General features: G+C 44.5%; 2 protein-coding genes across 17 annotated transcripts in view; one reads left to right on the forward strand and one right to left on the reverse strand.

Annotated features, from left to right (window-relative positions):
- LOC132591836 (uncharacterized) overlaps nt 1–2333 on the forward strand; it is a 264084-nt gene extending 261751 nt beyond the window's left edge. For 9 of the 10 annotated variants that reach the window (XR_015949171.1, XR_009557250.2, XR_015949172.1 and 6 more), the window contains one exon: nt 753–2333. Coding sequence is in view for 3 of the 10 variants with exons in the window: in XM_088666802.1 (XP_088522928.1) it covers nt 753–767 (15 nt within the window). In the remaining 7 variants the exon portion in view is untranslated. Of the gene's footprint in view, nt 1–653 lie in introns of all 10 variants that reach the window. The other variant, XR_015949175.1, reaches the window with a different exon arrangement.
- BCL2L11 (BCL2 like 11) overlaps nt 1–15531 on the reverse strand; it is a 36277-nt gene extending 20746 nt beyond the window's left edge. For 2 of the 7 annotated variants that reach the window (XM_088666798.1, XM_088666796.1), the window contains exons 1-2: nt 11291–11502; nt 9433–9842 (exon numbers count right to left, since the gene is read on the reverse strand). In XM_088666798.1, coding sequence (XP_088522924.1) covers nt 9433–9817 — 385 coding nt within the window. In that variant the 5' untranslated portion in view covers nt 9818–9842; nt 11291–11502. Of the gene's footprint in view, nt 1–9417; nt 9843–10715; nt 10852–11290; nt 11503–14501; nt 14541–15279 lie in introns of those variants that run through there. The other 5 variants (XM_088666797.1, XM_035111095.3, XM_035111096.3 and 2 more) reach the window with 4 other exon arrangements.
- Nucleotides 15532–21938: the final 6407 nt, after the last annotated feature.

Below are 21938 nucleotides of genomic sequence, written 5' to 3' on the forward strand. Positions count from 1 at the left end.
TAAGTTCTAAAGTACTTTTTCTCTGCAAACACTTCTTGAAACCAACCTTAAAGCACAATAATGATAGTATAAGGCGGCTCAAAATCACCACCACTTCAGCAATATTGTTTTTTTGGGGGGAAACTATTTTCTCTTCTCCCATTTCTTTAGGGTTCTTTTCTTCGTCTATGTGTCAAATTGAAAACTTGTTTAAATGCCAGTCGTCACTGATTTGTTAAAATCTATTCAAGCCTTCATAAATGCCCACATCTTTTTTTTAATAGATTGAGGTAAGGGACCTCATATGATTCTCCCACAAAACAAGCAAATTCTCACATCACGGGAAGAACTTGGAATGTTAAGATATCACTAGCAACTAAGCTAGTTCAACTAAGAGTTGTTTGCTTCATTATTCTAAGCTGTAGCCTACTGTATGCACCCAGAACTTTAGCAAGATTTCTAGTTTCACTACATTCGATTACAGACCAAGTCCCAGACACAACCTATTATTAGTTGTTTCCAGAGTTATACAGAGACATATATTTCAAATAACACATCATTACTAAGCATATCAATCCCATCCCAAATTCACAACTAAGAAACCATTCCATTTTCTTTAGAATATGGAAGTCTTAAAATAGGTAGGAAAAACTAGCTGCATTTTTTTTTTGTAGGCTAAATATGGATGAATATTAAGGCAAGCTGAGCAAACCACTTGCGGGGAGTAACCCACTTTCCGCCTCACGCCATCTCCTCCCTGATTTTCTCCACAGACTAGCACAGAATGAGCAAGAAATAGCAGGAGAGTTGGCTGAGAGGTCATTTAGCTGCCTGCGGAGCAAGCAAAACGTTGGCTGTTTCCAGCTGCCAGCACATGTTGGACTGGAGTCAGAAGGACCTCTAGTGAACTCCAGGAAGTGTAGCAGCAGCATCCCAGGAGTGGAAAAGGAAAACACTGCAACAACTCTATTTGATGCAAGCTGCATTCCATTAAAATCAGCTGAAGTTCCTTTATTCGAACAGTGAAAAATACACATTTATTAGAGATGCTGCCGAAACTCGAAATTAGTCAGTTCATATGTCAAACCTACTATGTTCAAACCTCCTATATAGCAAGACCCGACTTTGATCCAACATACAAAATATTAAAGTAATTTCAGCCAAGATGAGTTATATTATTTTCTGCGTCTGCATGTGTGGGATGAATGGGGTGGGTGTCCTAGTAAGCTTACAATAATGCAAGGTAGCCCAAGGAAGCTTTAACCCAGGCACCCCCAAACTTCGGCCCTCCAGATGTTTTGGACTACAATTCCCATCTTCCCCGACCACTGGTCCTGTTAGCTAGGGATCATGGGAGTTGTAGGCCGAAACATCTGGAGGGCCACAGTTTGGGGATGCCTGCTTTAACCTTTAAAATAAACTTAATGGTAAAAGCTACAATGCTCATGCAGTGTTGTTTCCAGTACAAAAGATATTAATTATGGGTGTTTTTTTCAAAGTTAGTCATCCTCAGTGTGTAGACCCACTGAAAATAGTGCATCGAGGTTAGTAATGACTATTAATTTCAAAGGGTCTACTCAGAGCATGACTAATGTTGGCTGCGAATCCAATTGCTGCCCCCATGGCAAGGGTTATTTCCAGCCCCATCTTGAAAGCACACAGCAGGAACAGGAGCACTTCCGTAGCCTCGTAAAGGCCTTTACCTTTAAGAAAAGTTTTAAAATATACTGTAAAGGGGGGGGAAAGACTAAAGCACCTTTGGACAATATCACGCTACGTTTAAATTTGAAGAAAATAGTGGTGGTATTCAACTAAATTAATGAGCCTAATTTAGTAATGCTCATTCATTTCAATGGGCCTACTCTAGAGTAAAATTAGTTGACTACCATCCAAGATTTCAAAGGAGTAACAGAATGCAAGCAAATTACGATACTGTCGATTCACCCACTATTTATTTAAATTACTTTTTATATAAAAATAAACACCCAATAGAAATATATATATATATATATATAAACATCTGCATGTACATGATGCAGACAAAAAGAAATCAAACAGCCTGCTTAAACAATATGAATGCCCATCATTAATTTTTTTTTTTTTTGAAGAGCCTTCTTGGTGGCTCTTCCCCCACTTTGGAAATCCCTTCCTAGAGATGATAAGACTGGTTTCCTCCTTGTTTTCTTTCCACCGGCACATGAAGACCTTTTTATTCCAACAGACCTTTAGAAAATGACTGTTTTTAAAGAAAGGTCTGGTGCTGTGATGTTCATATTGTTGTCATTATTTTTATTTTATTTTTAATGTATATTGTTTGAATTTTATTAGTGATTAAATACTTTTAAATGATTGTATTTTCTGTTTATCACTTTTCTATTTTATCTGTGTTTTGTATTTTTATTTGTAAGCCACCCTGAATCCCAATCCAGGACAAAAGCAGGATATAAAATTTTATTTGTTTGTTTGTTTGTTTGGACAGCCTAAAGGGCTGTCCATACTGCTGCAGTCATTTAGACCTTGCTTTTCACTAAAGTGATACAGCTGTGTCTAGCCTGTTTGACTTAAGGTTGAAGGTAGAGAATAGCTCACATAACTATGCCTCCACACAAAGAAGAAATTGCTCCAGAAAAAAAAAAACAGGCACTGAGAACAATGAAACCAAGCCTATAACCTTCCCCATGATTTCCATATTCCATATACTGCAAATTTCCGGTATGAAGAAGCATGCACACTGGCAATCTGATGTGGTGGTACAGTCTAAACAAAAGGCTCATCGCATCAAGGAAAAGTAAAATAGAATTTAAGATACAACAAGAGCAGTATCATAGTGAAAGTTGTATGTTGGGTTTGAGTTACCTTCTCATGGATTCTAATCTAAATAAATCACATTTCTGAAGATACTACCCAAATGTAATTCAGATATTTGGATCCTGAAGTATGTTAACCCGAAAAGAAAAGAAATAACAAACAAACAAACAAACAAACATCTCTTCCCCCGGTGAGATGTCGGCACCAGATGTGCACCTTCCTTCTTCAAATGTTACACCAGAACTCCAAAAAGAGGATGCATGAGTCACTCATACTTCTGCCTCCCTAAAAGGTATTAATCTCAGAATCCACTCAGTTATGACACCAAACTTTTACCCTAAAATGCAGTATCTACACCAGGCACCCCCAAACTCGGCCCTCCAGATGTTTTGTTACTACAATTCCCATAATCCCTGACTACTGGTCGTTAGCTAGGGATGATGGGAGTTGTAGTCCCAAAACATCTGGAGGGCCGAGTTTGGGGGTGTCTGATCTACACAATCAAGGCCTTAGCTGCTATGGTTCCAGAGAACTTCCAACTATATAATGGGTTGAATCCAGAGTTGCCAAGAGCAGAACTCCACTAATTGGACTCTTCTACAGGCAGAACAGGAGAGATGACTCTCAACAATTTCTCCTTCCTCTTGCAACCCCCCCCCCCAAAAAAAATTGTAGCCGTATGGGCTACAATCCAGAGCAGTCTGGGAGACCACTGAGGGCAAGTAGATATAGTTGAAAACCACCTGCCATCACCACTTCATCCTTTGGGGAGCCTGCTGGAATAGAATGAATTTCAGAAATGAAATGAGCCCTTCTGTTCACAGAACAGCAGCTCTCAATCTGTACTAAGCTGTGCTCGAAATAATCTTTAGTCGACTTAGTTTTAAGTCAACCTCTAGGAAGAAGAGATTGTTTGGAATGGTGTCCATTTCATGAATTTCTAAAATAATTAAAGAACAAGATTTTTTCCCTTTATCAAACACAAAGGAAATGCTATATATGGGGGTATAATTTAGGATAAACAACAATATCTCACAGCTTTCTGAAGATCTCTGAAAATTGCATATTCTGTCCAAACCAAGCATTCTCTTCTGGTGAGTTTGCAATAATCTCAAAATAAATAAATAAATAATGCTAAAAGGGCCTTAGAGGGCATTTTGCTATCTGTTTTAACACATTTTTTATTCCACCCTTCATCTTTTTTTATTTCAGGGCAATGTAACAGATACCATAAAAACAGTGAATAAGATCCATAAAAATGCTTTGCACATTTGCAACCACTATGTACATATTTTGTACTGCAATGGCCTATATCTGAGTTTACTGTTCAAACAGACTGTTTAACATGCAGTTTTGTCTCCTTTCCACAAATATTATACTTTTTAAAATTGACATATAAACAAATTGACTTCTACTGAAAACAAGTCAAACTTAAAATCAACTTTCACCTGGAATACGAAGAAAGGGAAGTGGTTACATAAACTGCACAACACAGAAATTTCCCCTCCCCTTCATCACTGTAAACTGAGATGTAAACATTGCCTGAAGCTACAAAAAGAAAAACCTTCACAAGCTAGTAGTGAAGAGAAGAAGCCATATACAAAGTGAAATCTCTGCTATGCATACGGTCATCATAAAAGGCCATAGGATTAAGCTTCAGAACCCAGATTTCTTGCCGTAGCAGGTGTGCTGCTAGCTTGCCTAGTGAATTCTGAATGTTTCATTCTGCATGATCTGTCATGCATACATGGCAAACAACAATCAGGAGCAACCCTTATTGTCAAAGCAGCACTACTTACAAAAAGGTATCTAGCTGCAGACAGGAAAAATCTCAGAACAATAACCAAAATGTGCACTACCTCCATTTGAAATGGAGGTCTGTCACACTACACTTTCAAGGCCACCTACTTTCCCACTTTATAAAACAAAATTTGGCTACCTGAAGCCACCAAGTCATGGCCAATTTGCACATCTTAGCTACAGATCACATATTGCTAAGAAACTGACAAGTGACTCTGCCACACCTTTACAAACACATACAAATGGTTCAGCTAGCAATTCATTCATGCCCACAGCAAGAAGTAAAAAGGAAAGTAAGGTGGCGGGGAGACAAATGTATTACTTGCAGCATGATATAAGGTTCCAGATGGATAGACCTTATAGAAGTTCCAGAAGCAAGGTAGATGTAACAACTCCAAGCACAATCACCACAGGCAGTTGGGATCATAGCCTTTTGATATGCATAGGAGACTGGGCATATTCTCACCTCCTACTCTATTCTAAGTACATGTGAAGGAGGCAGAAGCAGCACCAAAGAAGAACTTAATCTCCCTTGGTAGTCTTCACTTACCAATGCAGGACTGTGCTAATGCATCAGCACAATAGCAGCAGCAGCATAAATCTATTGCTTGCAAAAAGGAATGCAAGAACTATAAACTCTTTTGCTCAGGACAAGATTCAAGCAGCAATCCCATTTATACTAACAGAGGTATACATTCCATTGGCTCCTTAGGTCTGTGCAACATGTGCAGGATTGTGCTACAATACCACTGATATATAAGCTGAACACATCTGTGTAGTGATCAAATATCAGCCAAGTCACCAGGAATACCAGGGGGCATCACTGGGTAGCTGCTCCAGGACTCTGGAATTCTTTTCCCTCAGGAGGCTATTAAATCCTCCTGTCCATCTGCCACAAAAATGTTCAGACTTTTGGGCTGGGTTGCCATTTAGGAGGAGAGGTTAAGCAGGTATGTTTTGAAATTTTCATCACTTGCAGTCACATTCCCTGGTTCCTCAAAATATATACCGGTATATATCAAGAAATAAAATCTAAATAAATAAAAAGTCCAGAGTAGCACCCATTTCTGTTAAAACTGTTTACTTAAACAATGAAGCCATCTACCCTCCCAATGTTCCAAGCAAGGTGGGCTCCCTCTCCTCAAATTGCCACTGCTAGGCTACTCAGGAACCACACTGCCCTGAAGGGAGGCAATATCTAGGTAGCTTTCAAAAAAAGTTCTCCATATAGCATCGTTTTGCTGTTCTAGTGTATAGTTTTAGTTGATGCTTTTTGCTTTCATGCTTTTATGTAAAAATGTTTTGTGAAGTTGGGATGAAAAACAGTATATAAATTCCTTAAAATAAACACCAGTGATATGCTGCTAGAAGCATTGTTTATTTACATGCTTGCCTTCCAATAGTGTACAAAGTCCCTTTTCACATTTTAACTTCATTCTTTCCTAGGCTTACCACCTCTCCCCTCCCACCCCTGCAGCTTCTCTGTATTTAAGCAGCTACGGATGGAGATTAAACAAGTCAGCTCTCCCCCACCACTTGATCTCCAAACTAGGGAAAGAAGCATTGTTCCTCTGTTGAATTTCTACCCATCATACAACTGTTAAAAGGCAACAAAGCCTCTTATGTTGTACAGAAATGGTAACAACTATTCTGTACAGTTCAGCCACAATTTTATAAAACAAGTTACAAGCAGATTGCACACAAATTCTGCTTTATCGTAGAACTGGACTTCAAGGGTTACATAGTCCAACCCCCTACAATGCAAGTATCTCAACTAAAACCTCCATGACAGATGAACATGCAACCTCTGCTTAAAAACCTCCAATGAAGGAGAATCCACCACCTTTATTAATGTCATCATCTTATCACCTAATCAATAGGCTGCATAGGTATTTTTGCAAGTGTGTTGATTGTTCTACATTTCCAGCTAAGCCGGAAAATTAAGCCCCAATACGTTTTAAAATATCAAAGCAGTAAGAGGCTATAGCAAACAAGGGATTTTTCTCCCTTCTAGATACTGATTGGTGGAATTTTCAGGAAGTGCCTTCAGTTTCCATGGTAAAAATGGGAAGATAAACATGCCTGCAATATTGAGCTAAACCATTTTAAAAGGTATATAAACACTTGGCAGTATACTAACCAAGTATACCAGTATACTTGGCATGTCTGTGCCTCAAGCTTTTGATAATCACTGGTTCAATAATGTACAACACAAAATTAGACCCCCAAAAGTATCATTAAAAAGGAGCATTCATTTCTCCCCCCTCCCAAGCTACCTTAGCACTCAAAAGAAGAAGAAACCCACCATTCTGAAGCATATTGCACAGGATGGACTTAACAGATTCTGCAGGCCCCCCTTGCCTCATCTAAGTCAGACAGACATGGGTAACTGGTGGCTTGCCAGATGCTCCAACTCCCATCATCCCAGACCATTTGGTCATGCTGAAGGAAGGTGGACTCCAATTGGAGGGCCAGAGGTCCCTCACCCATCCTTGCTTTAAGTGATCTGTACATCCTACTGGGAGAATTTACATATTTAACACAAAACCGTGAGGATAAGCTGCATAGCTGCCAAGTTATCCCTTTTTTTAAGGGAAATTCCCTTATGCTGAATAGGCTTCCTCGTGAGAAAAGGGAAAACTTGGCAGCTATGATAAGCTGTTGTATGCTACAAGGACAGCAGTTTTTTACTTCCATCATACGTTAACCAGTTAGCATTACATCTGAACCCTAAACTGATGTTAATTTCAACCTTAATTGAAAGAGGCATCAAAGGTAACCTAGCCCAACTCCCTGTAAATGCAAGAAGTTCATACCACAGTATCTGAAATGGATGGTTTGAATTTGGCTTGTTCCAGCAAACCATAGTTAATATTAACCAGTTTTTCAGGTTTAGGTGACATGGCAAGCCAGCCTGCGGTTCATCTCAAATGGAAATGAAAGCTTCCCAACTCCTCTTCACAGTTGTGCCAGAGGGGGGAGGGGACCACACAGACTTGAAACTCACCTAGGTTTGTCCAAGTAACACCAAACTATGTCTAAACATTACATCTGAAGCAGCCCATCATCAGTGTGAGGGTTCAAGTTTGTTTCATAGTGAACACTGCAGTCTCTTAATTTTAGACTTGGTTAGACACGGGGCTGCCAATACCAATCGCCTGCACTTTTCAGTATTCGCTTATTCCAAATCTTGCAATTTACAGGTAATCTAACCTTTTGAGCACCTGAAAACCAGGTATGCAGTGAGAAGCCGATTCCAGTCACTGCATGCCTGGCACCAGCAATTGGCCAGAACGGGTCCCAGTGGCCCCTGACTGGTCCAAGCCATTTGCATCACCATTCAAGGCCCTCTCCCAGATGCTTTTCAGCAGTGAGTAGTAGTGCTGCCTTTGAAAAGGAGCCAAACGTGGCTCCCATCCATGGTGACTGTCCATCATTTTAAGTCATGCAAAATGCAACGCCCTGGCACATAGGTCTATGGCATTATAATTTCACAGATCTGTAATCCACATGGGACACCAAAAGATTTCACTGATCTATAGGCAGAGGCATTGCATTGCGGGTGAGTTAAGATGGCAGATGGCCACCATGGATGGAAGCTGATTTAGCTTCCAGTCAAGAGTGCCACTGCTTGTGTATTACTGAAAAATGTCTAGGTGCCTTGTGGAGGGTGATGACTGACATGCAGAGGCTACCTTCCTGCGCTTCTAAGCAATGGCTGAAAAAAGCATATGGAGCAGGTTAGATGTTTTGATGACAATCTTCAACTTAGGACCAAGTTACATAGGACAGTAAGCACATCATTTTCAGTTTTCTGCTTTTTTAAAAAAAACAGTGACTAAGAGGTACGGTGGAGGGGCGGGGGCTGATGAGGATGTGCTGGAGGGAGCATTTCCACCACTACTGCAGTCCAGTGAAAGTTTAACATGCAGTTTAACATCCACTACTATTTGCTCCAGTAAAAAAAGTTTCCATTAGCATCAATGAAAGCTTCACTTCCAGGATCAATAGTAAGTGGGCAGGGGCAACCCTCACTGGGACTGTGCCAGAGGAGGAAACTGTTCAACCTCCTTCCAGCACACCACAGTGCCAATCCTGATCACCCCTACACCATAGTTGTTTAGTATTGTAAAAACATTCATGTTACAAGTGACACATTTAGTGTCATGTACAGCTTGGCCCTTACTTCCTCCAGAGTAGCCTCACTGAAATTACAGGACTATTCTAAATAAAAGGGTGGAAGAATCAGTGCCGCTTAATATACAGTAGCTTCCTGATTTACTGGGAAATATCCCAGAAAAGCAGTTTCTTTTTGACTTCTTGGTGTACTATTCCTATAGCATATACAGGGTGTGTGTAATCCCTAGCATTTATTTAACACTTTAGAGTACTCCAAACATTTTACCGAGTTGCCCCAGTAAATTTGTCAAAACACATTGTTATATTATCCCTATAACACAGATAGCATGCTTCTCAGCCCCAGATACTGGAGAGCACAAGTGGAGAGACTGCTATTTCATCTGTCCCGATTCTGGGCTTCAACAGGCATTTTGTTGGCCACTGTGGGTAAGAGCATGGCAGATAGGCGACTGGTCTGACCCAGCATGGGTATTCTTGTGTGCTTATGTAATTTGCAAAAGGCCACCTAGCGAGTTCACGGCAGAGGAAAAATCTGAACTGGTGGACCTCATGGCTCACAGTTCAGTCTCTCAACCACTACACTGGACTAACTGACCCCCTTTCAGAGTTCATATAAGACCAAATACACACAAAGAAATGCAAGTTTCGCAGGCAGGCTGAATTCAGAACACAAGTGGAAATGTTTCTTACCATGGTCTAGCTTACCCATTGCGCTTAGATAATGACTGAAGGCTTGACACGGGGGACTCGGAGTCTGTGTGGCCTTGTCACAACTCATAGGTACAGGACTCCTGTCGGTGTCAAAAGAGAAATACCCACTGGAGGATCTGGACAGCAGTGGGGATCTTCTTACAAACATGAACAACGGGGATCTGGTAGCAAACGGACTAGGGCTGGAGGGTGGTGCCAGTGGTCCCTGAGGACTACTGGGTGACGAAGTGTCCCGCTCGCCCAAAAGATTACCTTGGTACACAGTTTGTAAGGAGGTAGGGGCCCCAGGCCGAAGATGCTGAGCTGGCCTTTCAGCAGGCTGCAATTGTCCACCCTCTCTACTGCACTCAGAAGTTAAATCAGAAGATTGTTTTGCCATTGGGCCTTTTATTTGTGTTCTCCCCCTGGAAGACAAGAGAAGAAAAAGAGAAAGGCAACTGAAATTACACATAATGTTCACCCAAGGCTAGGTAATACCGGTAGTGGTGGAGTTGCAGTGCAGTCATTAAGAAATACAATACAAATACAAAGCACTGTGTGTTTTCCATCCCCTTTTCATGTACAAATTAACCAGCATGCCAGAATTAAAAATAAAAGTGAGCACTGTTGAAGATGTCAACCTGTATTATCCAGTCCAACATCATTCACAAAAAAAGTTTCTCCTGATGAAAAGCAAAACAAGTACAACAAAAGTTTGAAGACAAAACTTGCTAGCCAGCTGAGCAAGCATTCCAAGTTTGATTGTGGGGGAGGGGGGAGATTGTTCAACTGGCTAAGAAAAGAAAGAAAAACGAATATTAACTTGGAACACCAATCCTCTCCAAGTCATTAGACAGGAGGATCAGATACAGTGTTGAAATGTTAAGTGAGCAGTCGATGCCGCGATTGTGCAGGACGGGGAAGTCGGCCAGGCTCTCTCTCCATTGTTCTACTGAATATGCTGATCGCAGCAAGTCTGGAAGGTTTGGCAAGAGCAATCAGTTGTAAAAGTGCGTCACAACAATAGAGTTTGTACACTGCAAAGTGCTCCTCCGTTCACTCCTCCCCTCCCCTCATCCTTTCTACGGCTGGTTCGCCTCCACCAAATCCTTCTCTCTGCTATAGGGCTAAGAAAAAGTCGCAAGGAAACGTTTCACTTCGGAACCTTTCGAGACGCCACGGCGACTCTTATTTACATTTTGTTTCGGTCGATGCAAAGGGGAACAGCAAGAAACGAACCACAGTCGGTCACTCCGGCAGGGAGACAACAGGAGCCGCCACCACCCGCTCCAACTCACCTTTATTTACTTTCTTTCCAAAATGTCTAGCGTGACTTGACTAAGCGCTCCATCGTTGCCCGATTGAGACGCAACCAACAACAGGTTGAAGAAAAATGTCAATTTAAAGACACGCGTACAAAAAGTCGGAAAAACCATCACAAGCACGGAACAAAAAGGTGGGGAGTAGTTGGGAAAATAGCCATGCAAAGGCAAATGCCTGGGAAGGAGCTTTGGGGGGAGGGGAGCAGAAGAGAGGGAGGGGGGCAACACCCGCGCTGTGACTTGAAAATAAATTCAATTGCAAGCTCAAGTCGCTTTTCCTCGGTCTGAAGAGTGCTCGTTGGGAAACAACACCGGGCGGCAGCCCGACCGGGAACGTGGAGGACAAATCCCTTCCCACTATGAAACCCAACAAAGGGAGAGCGAGCTCAAGGCAGGAGAATAACAGACCCAGAGACGCGCACACACACAAAGGGGGAGGGGATAAGAAGAAGGGGTGGAGACACAGCCACGCACACCGAGAGACCCCAGCCCACAAGCCCATCCCACACACACACACTCGCAAACGCACCCATCCCCCGGCCGCTACTTACGCTTTATAGCGTCTGAGTCATCACGAGGCAAACCCAAAACTTCCCCTAGGCTGACCCCGCTCCTCCTCCGCGAAGGCAGAGGCGAAGGGCGACGCGCACAAACATATACACACGCCGCGCGCGCGCCGGGAGAACAAGCTCTCCGCCGATGCAGCTGCTGCTGCTCCCACCGCACGCACAAAACACAGCCAGCCAGGAGGGCACTGCCGCGCTCTGACCGCTTCTCCAAACACAGGGCTAGGCGCCCGCCCAGTCGCCACTGTAAAAACATTCGCTGAGGATTCGAGGCCAATCCGGAGCGGCAGGGCGGTCGCGCTCCGCCCACCTCAGCGCGAGGGTTGTGTTTACAAACTCAGCCAGAGGGAGGGAGGGAGAGGCGCGCGCGCACGCACAGACTGCCACAATCCTGCTCTGCGCCACGGGACCGCCTTCTTCACTCCCGCTCGTCGCCTCCCTCCCTTCTCGCATGTCCTCAGGAGCTTCCTGGAGCCGCCGCCGCTGCGGCACTGGTGGTGGTGGTGGTGACGATCGAGACGTAGTTCTGCTGCAGGAGCAGCAGCTGCTCTTACGCCCTGGCCCGACGACCCATATTCCACTTTTGTTTTTAAACGGCGGGGGGGGGGGAGAGAAGAACCCTACAAAGACTGTGGAAGGAACACGCGCGCGCGCACACACACACACCCAAGAAAACCTGGCAACGCATTTACCGCGGCACCAGTTTTTCGAAGAAGAAAGCTAAGCTTCGTCGGATACAAAGCCACGGATGCATCGAGAGACTGCCCCCACCTCGTCCGAGTTTCACCCAGAAGACTGGACTCCGCCCTGCTTCTGCTTAGCACCCCTACAAACCTACACCCAAAGGCTATTTACTCCCTTAACCGGAGTATCCACGCCCAGTTCTCTCACCCTCAGACCACTAGTTTGAAAAAGAATCTGTTTCCAATCCAAGCGCAGGCTTCTCTCCTCGTTCACGGCATGCTATGGCATTTCACCAGCCTTTTTCCTAATTATTTCTTTCCATCCCCCACAACAAATCACACACTGTCTCACCCACACCCCATTCTTCCTTACAGCTGGCACCCTTACCAGATTCTCGCACCAATACACAGATTGGTGCATTATATATTATTACCTGTATTTATTTATTTATATATATCACCCTATACCCGCAGGTCTCAGGTCTCTCTCTCTCTCTCTCTCTCTCTCTCTCTCTCTCACACACACACACACTCTTCACCCCCAGCATCACACAACCACACACTATCCTCACCACTAATTCTTGCTCTATTGTTAACAGACCCATCCAGACACACACTTTGTCCCCATTTAGTCAGCAATCCACTCATTTCTGCTAACAGGCCCTCTTGCAACCACAACAGTCAACCAGTCTCTTCCCCACCCAAAAACTTCCAGTTGAAATGGCATATCTATCCAAACCCACAGAAGACTCTACAGGATGTTCCTTTTCATTCCCTCTACAGCTAGCTAGCATCCTCATCCTCAGGTTCACCTGGCCTCCATAAATTGTCAATTTCCTCTCCCAACCCAGAGCCGTAGGGGGGGCATGTTTTTTGCCTAGATCAGGCATCCCCAAACTTCGGCCCTCCAGATGTTTTGGACTACAATTCCCATCTTCCCCAACCACTGGTCCTGTTAGCTAGGGATCATGGGAGTTGTAGGCCAAAACATCTGGAGGGCCGCAGTTTGGGGATGCCTGGCCTAGATGAAGTCTTCAGAGGGACACATTGAGGCTCCCAGCCTGTGTAGTGCATATGCAAATGTGCATGTAGGGTGCCAAACTGGGTCTTTGACTCAGGTGAAATAAAGCCTACTTTTGCCCCTGCCCAACCCATTTAAGTTCCTCACAAGTGTAGCACATGCCTCATTTCTCCCTCCAAAATGCCTTCTCCTGTACATGTAAAGTCCCTCAGTATGTTAAAGTCACCTCATTCTCCGTGCACACATTATGAAGTGCACACAGCACTGCAAATCTGCTCCCACAACGTCCTGTCCTCACCACACAATTCTCACAAAACACCCTGTCTCCAAGCAGTTGTCATGCCTCCTTCAGCCCTTGTACTCCACCAAATGCTTCCAAAGACTCAAATGTGAGTTCTATTATTTACATTCTCATTCCTCCACAAAGTAATCCCCTATCCATAGCTCAAATCAACCAGAAAGAACCTTGCAAAAAATGTGTAAAAAGGGAACGTAGTGCAGCATTGTTCAGTTTTGAGTTTGTGAAATCCTGAAGTTCATAAACTTCATGAAATCCAAGTTCATAAACCTTGACTTGTCTCAGGTGAGTCACTAATTCTCAGGCTAACCTGCCTCACAAGATGGTGTTGCTTTAAGGTTCTAGGAAGATGAGTGGGCAGGGATAGAAATGTTAAATATAAAAATGACACCCTACACTTGTTTCACAAACTGGAAGCACCAGCAGCAGTGACAGTGCAACCAAGTTCTGCATGCCTTATTGGTAACAGGCCTTTTTTCTTTCTTTTTTTACTGGCCTACCTATCCTTGGCTAGCTGCCTGTCCAAACAATCACAGTGCTGATCTGCTATTAAGTTCTGCTGCCCTCAACTAATTATAACGCAGGCCTTTTTTAAAAAAGAAAAGAAAAGCCGAGGTTCATTTAGATTGTGTTTTTTTAAAAGTCAGATTATTTAAAAAAATAAAAAATAGTCAGGTTGTAAGCACCTGAGAGGACTGGGGCTAGAGATGAAGTAGCACAGGAGACTGTTGTGCAAGAGCAGAAAAGTGGGAGAAATGATAGTGTGTGCAGTGTTGATGCTGGGCAGGGAGTGGGTAATATACTGTACCAAATTATATATCAAGTGGATATAATTAATACCAAATTCAGGTTCTAAGTGGAGAGAAGGAAGTTGATGCTCTAATAAATGTAGATTGTGCCCTCATACCTTGCCCTGGAAGGACCTGAACTTTCCACATCCTAGCACACCAACATGGTCCTAAATCCAGCTAGCCACCAGCAGAGAGCCTGTTCCAAACTTGCACACATGTGTCACCAATAGGGTCCCTTTCCCTCACCCCCGCACATTAAGACCAAATACTGTATAAAGTTTCTTGTCTTTCTTTAACCGCCTGGCCCTTTCACTTCGGTCACTCTCCATTCAGTATGTCACAACCCTCTTAAATCCTTCTTCCTCCCCAGTTACCTACTGTCCCATTTAATCAATATACTCACCTTCCTTGTCATAACAGCCCAACTTTACATCTAGGCTACCTGGTAGGAGACAAATTTCAGGGTGTTAGACAGACAGACAGACAGATTTACAAGAGGCAGGCAGGAAAGGCCCCAAGCCTTTTGATACCTGGGACTGAAAAATCCAAATACAATATTAAAAATACAGTAATAAATGAAATACTTTGCTCCCACCCACCACCACCATTTCCACCCCAAGGCAGGCTTAAAGAAGTGCATATGCCTTTGAATAAATAAATATCCACCCTACCGTCTTTTCCACACCTCAAAAACAACGACCCATCCTTACTTCAGGAACGCTCCTTTCTCTCACCTTTTCTTCACCTTTCTTCCTCCCCGCCCCTCTTCTCCATAAAGCACACCCTTTACAGCTTGTCACACTTTTAAATACATTATTATTATTATTATTATTATTATTATTATTATTATTATTAACAACATCTCCCGCCCCCGCCCCCCCCCCGCCGCCGCTCTCCTCGGCGCCACCGGCCTCTGCCCGTTTTTAAACGGCGCCGATTTCTCGAGGTGCGTTTTCCTCATGCCCGGCCTTATTTCTAAACGGCCTGCCGGCCCGGCCCGACCCAGCCCCAGCCGGCGAGAGGCGCCAGGAGGCCGCGCAGCCGAGTAGAAATGCAGGAGAGGGACGGGACGAGGTAAGGCTGCCGGGCGGCCCTCCTCGTCCGACATTCTCCCAAGACAGCGGCTAAGGAGAAGACCCGAAGCCGGCCCGCCGCCGCCGCCGGGACTCCCCGCCACTTGCCTGCGGCTGCTGCCTGCCCACGCCGCGCGCGCCTGAAGGGAGGAAAAAGGCGCCTTGAGGCTGCCAGGTCGGCCTCCCGCTCTTGTTCCTGCGCGGGAGGCTTCTTCGGGCGCCAATCACCTGAGGGCGGAGCCGCCCGCGCGCCTGAGGGAGGCCGGACTCAGATAGATATAGAAATATGTATTTAAGACAGCCGGCATGCAGAACTGATAATAAGCCGGCGTTGAGCCGATGACAACAACTTCGTCCACTGCCAGGCTCGGGAGGAAGTTGGTGGAAGTTAGCGGGAAACTCTTGCACAACAAGCCCGCACGCTGGCTCCACGCAGCGTGGCGGCGGATCTTTCTTTCAGTCGGCGCGAACGAGAAGCAGTTCGCTGGTTTCGAAACCAAGCCGAGTTTCGCCGCGGCCCTTTCGCCTCCTCCAGCCAAGAGAGCCTGATGAGACCGTAGTACTGTACTGTATAGCAAAGCGCGACTCGTTACGGTGCTTTTAACAGGGGTGAAGTTTCTCTTTCAGAAGCAAACAGAAACGCCGTTCCGTCTGCCGTCAGGTGCTTTAAGTTTTATTTGTTTTATTTATTTCGTATTCTTAACTCTCTCCTCCCAAAGCGCACATAATCTGTTTTAGGGGAGGAAGGTTCAGATGCGAAGGCAAGCTAGCTGAGTATGAAACCAGAGTGGGTGGTAGTTAATTCTGGACTGCTTAATTTGAAACAGAAGGGGGTGTGAGGTGTTCAGAAGCCAGAAGCAAGAAGGAGGTTTGGCAAAAAAAAATCTGGAAGATGCTCAGGCTCAAGACAATGGTTTTTAAGAGAGCTGACAAGTGCCGGGATTGGCTTCTGGTCCTCCGGATTTTGTTGGACTATGGCTGGCCTGCCCTTTTTTTTTTTTTTTGCCTGAGGCAAGTGACATAATGGTCCACCCCTTCCATTTCTTTACAAAAGCTGAGCAAACAGGCCTCTTTTGCTCTCCTTTCAACACTAGGGATGGGGCAGCATCCCCCATCCCCCCCCCGCTGCATCTGAAGGCAATGTGTTAGATAAAGGCAGAGATCCCCAACCATTTTGGAAATCCTTATTCTCGACCAAATACCCATTTCACAGAAGAAAAACTGGTGATGCTCGGAAGCACCACCCCATCAAAAAAATAAAACCAACCCATTGGGTAAAACACCTGCATATAACCCAAATCATAGAAGGCAGAGTGAAGAGGGGGGGAGCAAACATGGCACCCCAACAAAAACAAAACAGGTCATCAAATAAACATAGCCACTTTAACCCACATTTGGTATCATCATTAACTTTTATCATTATAGCTTCAACTCTTCAGACTGACCTGATTTTCTATAGGAAGTGACCCCCCCCCCAAAGTAGTGGGGACAGTCAAGTGTGATTGCTTTTTCACAATAGTCATGTGAAGACCATACCATGTGATATTTCTGAATATGTTTTTTGGCTTCAGAATCAGCTTTTGCGGTCCTGATTAAACTGATGACTTCTAGAACATGGCTCAGACAGATGGTCCCTTGAGATCCACCCACATAGTGCATGCCACTGATACCCGTATGATTCTAACCAGAAACATTTCTGTTAATTCCATCCCTTGCTTCACACTCACTGGGGGGGGGGGGGAGTCCTCTCCTCTTTAAATCAGTTCCACTGTTGGTGAACTCCAATGACTGTGCTCTATAATTTTCCTGTTCGTTCTTCTCGCTATGCTACATGGTAGTCACCTACCTCTAGTCACCTGCCACCCACCTTGATGATCTCCCTTCACCTATCTACAATGTGTTCCATAATTAGAACATGTATCATGCCGTAACCAGAAGCAAACAACTGGTTCATGAAAGGATAAGACACAGAGATTCCTTCATTAGTAAATGGACAACTTTCCAAAAAAAATATATAATGTTTACAACTGACTTCTGAAGAAATTTGTTAATCTTTAACAAAATATTTAAGTAGAAAATGTTTAAAACCAAGATAGAGTATCATCTCGAGTATAATAGATCTTGTACACACTAAATACTGCACTAACAATACATACTGGATGCAGTTTCCACAAGTGATGCTGCTACCTAATAATACTGTAATATGAATAACAACAATATTTTTAATAAACAATAATTTATAATAATATAACAGTAATTTTTATCTAATTTGAATGGCCTATAGTTTAGAGGTTTAGCGCTGGTTGAAGGCTGAGGCTAGATTTGTTCTTAAACTCGTTTCAACAGAGCTATGCTTACCTTAGGATATAAAACAGGATTTAGAACACATTTTGAGAGAAATCAGCACAACCGAGCGCCTTCATCTGCTCTAGCTGCAACAAAACATGTCTTTCCCATATCGCTCTCTACAGCCACAGCAGGTTTGGTTTTACCTCACCCGCAAAGGTGCACTCCCCCAGGCGCGCCTCTCAGCTGTTCAGCGGCTTCAGGCCGCTCTCGGGAGGTGCGCGGGCCTGGGGCCCAGGGCTGCCCCTACGGCAGGCTGGGTGGCGCAGTGCAGCGGCGCCCGCCCACCGCGCTGGGAAACGGGGCGGGGGGGCGCCAGAGGGATCCATCGCACCACGGCGCCAGGGCACCGGGCATGCTTAAGACGGCCCTGTGCAGAAACCACTTTCTTGACAGTTGTTGGACCCAGTATTGATCTTGTCTCCTCAGTCTGACACAGCCTGTCTTCCCATGCAGGGGAATTCCCTAACTTACCAAGGGTTTGAGATCCATCAGCTACCCTCACCTGGTTTAGCCAGCCAATCAAAGCTGTTCCTGGGGTATGGCTGCTGTTGCATGCTAACAGCTTCTAGCAGCCACAGATGAAAGTGTGGGGGACCCTAATCAAAGATACTACCCATCCCCTAACACCCCAATTTAAAAACAACAACAACAGCAAATTAAAATACATTGGGATTTTTTTGTAATTTAAATTGGAACATTGCTCTGAATCTTGTCTTCCCATGAATGACGTTTATTTGCCTTGCTACTAAAATGTGAAATGTGCTAAATTATGTTTCAAGTTTTCCTAGCTGATTTGTTACAATGTTCCATGATGCCAATAGATGAATTAATCTCAATTCGGAACACATCCTACCTGATGAGAAAATGGTCTTTCAATCTGATCTGTGTTCACTCAGATTTTGCCATTCCTTTCAGTTTCAGTTCTTTGGGATTTGAGGAACAAGTTGGATAAATGTTTTCAGTATTGCAGGAATTAAGTTGAAAGGGGTGCGGGGTGGGAGTCTCTATGAGTCCAAATGATCCAAGGCTGGGGCAGGGCAGGCGGAGAAAGATGAGAAAGCTGAAATCCCCTTCAAACCTTCTTCCTCTGTAAAATCCCCAATTGGGAGTTGCTACAGACTCCTTAGTAAGCATTTGTTCCCAACAATCCTGAGTCACACTGCTTAAGTTTCTCCAAAAAGCCTGTCATAACTGCCTTCATTCTGCTTTCTAGGATGCCACTAGCCAGCACTGTTGCACTCAACCAGAAACAAAGCCCCCTTTGACCTCAGGACAATCCCATGCATGTTTGTTATTGATTTATTTAAGGGTTGCCAGAAGGAAATTCTCTATCTCAATGTTTCCCAAACTTGGGTCTCCCGCTGTTTTGGGACTACAATTCCCATCATCCCTGACCACTGGTCCTGCTAGCTAGGGATGATGGGAGTTGTAGTCCAAAAAACAGCTGGAGACCCAAATTTAGGAAATACTGCTCTATCTGAAGCTGCCATCCACTTGAAATTCAAGTACAGTGGTACCTCGGGTTACAAACGCTTCAGGTTACAGACTCCGCTAACCCAGAAATAGTACCTCGGGTTAAGAACTTTGCTTCAGGATGAGAACAGAAATTGTGCTCCGGCAGCGCTGTGGCAGCAGGAGGCCCCCATTAGCTAAAGTGGTGCTTCAGGTTAAGAACAGTTTCAGGTTAAGAACGAATTAAGTTCTTAACCAGAGGTACCACTGTATTGCCTCAAGTTAAAGCACCACAAGAAAATAACAGGGGCCTTGACGTTACCTGCACAGCAGACTGAGCAGGCACACAGGTCGCTTGTTCCGTTTCCCCCCACTATGTTGAGATGTATCTCTATTTAAATTATAGCAATTGCATCTAAAACTGCATCTATACCTATACACTAGCAAATTCGGTGCAAATAGTCGTTTTCTTTTGTGGCACTGTGTAAATGACCACCCTATCCAAAGGCAACGAAACCCAGTTGTGTCGCTCCTGGGGTTTTCCCGCTGTTTGGGTACTGGGGCAGCGAGAAGCCTACCAACCTTATTAATGATGTCTTCCTTTGGGGTTCTTAAGTTGCCGTGTTAATATATCAAGCTGATTTGAGCACTACATTCTATTCTTGCTGGCTTTTTTCACTTGTGTATTGAGGTAACATGTGTTGCTTTTCAGGAGATCAGGAGAACATCAAGTGCATCTGATGAAATAGGGCTTTCCCCATGACTGGCAGAGTGAGGCAGCTACCCTCAGGCAGAAGACATGGATGAGCAACAGTGAGGTGTTAGAACTGGGTGTGCTGCATGACTTGCCTTGCACTCCCTGAACTAATCTCCTGCACTCAGGTGTGCTGGAGGACACTGCAGGAATTCTGGGCTGCATCAATAGGAGTATAGCATCTAGATCAAGGGAAGTAATAGTACCACTATATTCCGCTCTGGTCAGACCTCACCTGGAGTACTGTGTCCAGTTCTGGGCACCACAGTTCAAGAAGGATACTGACAAGCTGGAACGTGTCCAGAAGAGGGCAACCAAAATGGCCAAAGGCCTGGAAACGATGCCTTATGAGGAACGGCTTAGGGAGCTGGGTATGTTTAGCCTGGAGAAGAGAAGCTTAAGGGGTGATATGATAGCCATGTTCATATATATAAAAGGATGTCATATAGAGGAAGGAGAAAGGTTGTTTTCTGCTGCTCCAGAGAAGCGGACACAGAGCAATGGATTCAAACTACAAGAAAGAAGATTCCACCTAAACATTAGGAAGAACTTCCTGACAGTAAGAGCTGTTTGGCAGTGGAATTTGCTACCAGGGAGTGTGGTGTAGTCTCCTTCTTTGGAGGTCTTTAAGCAGAGTCTTGACAGGCATATGCCAAGAATGCTTTGATGGTGTTTCCTGCTTGGCAGGGGGTTGGACTGGATGGCCCTTGTGGTCTCTTCCAATTCTATGATTCTATGAGTGTTGAAGTGAGTTTCCGCTGATGTGCAGGTCAGATTCAGTATTTGGAACTGAGTGGTGGTGGTAGTGAGAATCTCTGCCACCCCTATTATTGACATTGACACCTTATATACACAGTAAGGCTAAAATCCTAAACACACCTACCAGGAAGACACACCATTGGCTACAATGGGAAGAATTGAACATAGCCCTGTGGCAATCGTTCCAACAGCAGAACCTTTTCAGCTTGCCAGGTGAAAAACACCCCCTCCCGCCCCTTGTGTGCTGGGGATTCTCTTGAACCCCCAGAGCCAATTTTTCAGGAATGCCAGGGAGGGGAGAAAGCCCTGTGGTGCTTGCAAAAGTCATAGAATCATAGAATTGTGAAGCTGGAAGGGACCCCAATGTTCATCTAGTCCAACCCCCGCAATATAGGAATAACAGTTAAGTCCTTGTGAAGTCTTTTGCTAGTGGGATTAGTTAGTTGAACCCATCCAGTGGCATTTACAACTTTTGAGTAACTATGCATAGGATTGCACTGCACATCAGTTACTTTTTCAAGTGCTTCATTTCACTTCCCTTCCCTTCCCACCTCTCCTCCAAGGGTCTCAAGGTGGAGTACATGGTTATTTTCTTCATGTTAACCCCCCCAACAACCCCATGAGGTGGGTTAGGCCAAGAGACAGTGAGTGGCCCAAGGTCGTCTGGTGAGCATTGTAGTCAAGTGGAAATTTGAACCCTGGTCTCCCAGCTCTCTAACCACTACACCACACTGGCTCTCCACTGGCACCTTGGGGGTTGTTTTTCTCCTGACAGAATGCCCGTGCTTCTAAAGCTTCAGGACCTTGCACTTTTACAAGTGCCTTTCTCTCTTTCCAAAAATGCACGCACTTTTGCTTACACCTTTCTACAGATCACATTTATTTTAAGAAATACACATTGCAATAATTGCCTCCTCTGTGCTATGTTTTCTGTGCTGGATTTTTGCAAGGACTGTTTTGTCATTAATAATAATAATAATAATAATAATAATAATAATAATAATATATTATTTATACCCCGCCCATCTGGCCGGGTTCCCCCAGCCACTCTGGGCGGCTTCCAACAAAACATTAAAATACAGAAATCAAACATTAAAAGCTCCCCTAAACAGGGCTGCCTTCAGATGCCTTCTAAAGGTCTGGTAATTGTTGTTCTCTTTGACCTCTGGTGGGAGGGCATTCCACAGGGTGGGTGCCAATACCGAGAAGGCCCTTTGCCTGGTTCCCTGTAACTTGGCTTCTCGTAGCGAGGGAACCGCCAGAAGACCCTCGGCGCTGGACCTCAGTGTCCGGGCAGAACGATGGGGGTGGAGACGCTCCTTCATTTGCAAATTTCAGAAAGTACCGAAGTATAACACCATCATTATTATTATTTGCATGGTTGTTTTTGTCATGTGCATGGTGGCCAAATGAGTGGGGTGTGTGTGTGTGTGTGTGTGTGTGTGTGTGTGTG

Source organism: Zootoca vivipara, chromosome 3, assembly GCF_965207765.1.
Source record: "Zootoca vivipara chromosome 3, rZooViv2.hap1.1, whole genome shotgun sequence".
Taxonomy (NCBI): domain Eukaryota; kingdom Metazoa; phylum Chordata; class Lepidosauria; order Squamata; family Lacertidae; genus Zootoca; species Zootoca vivipara.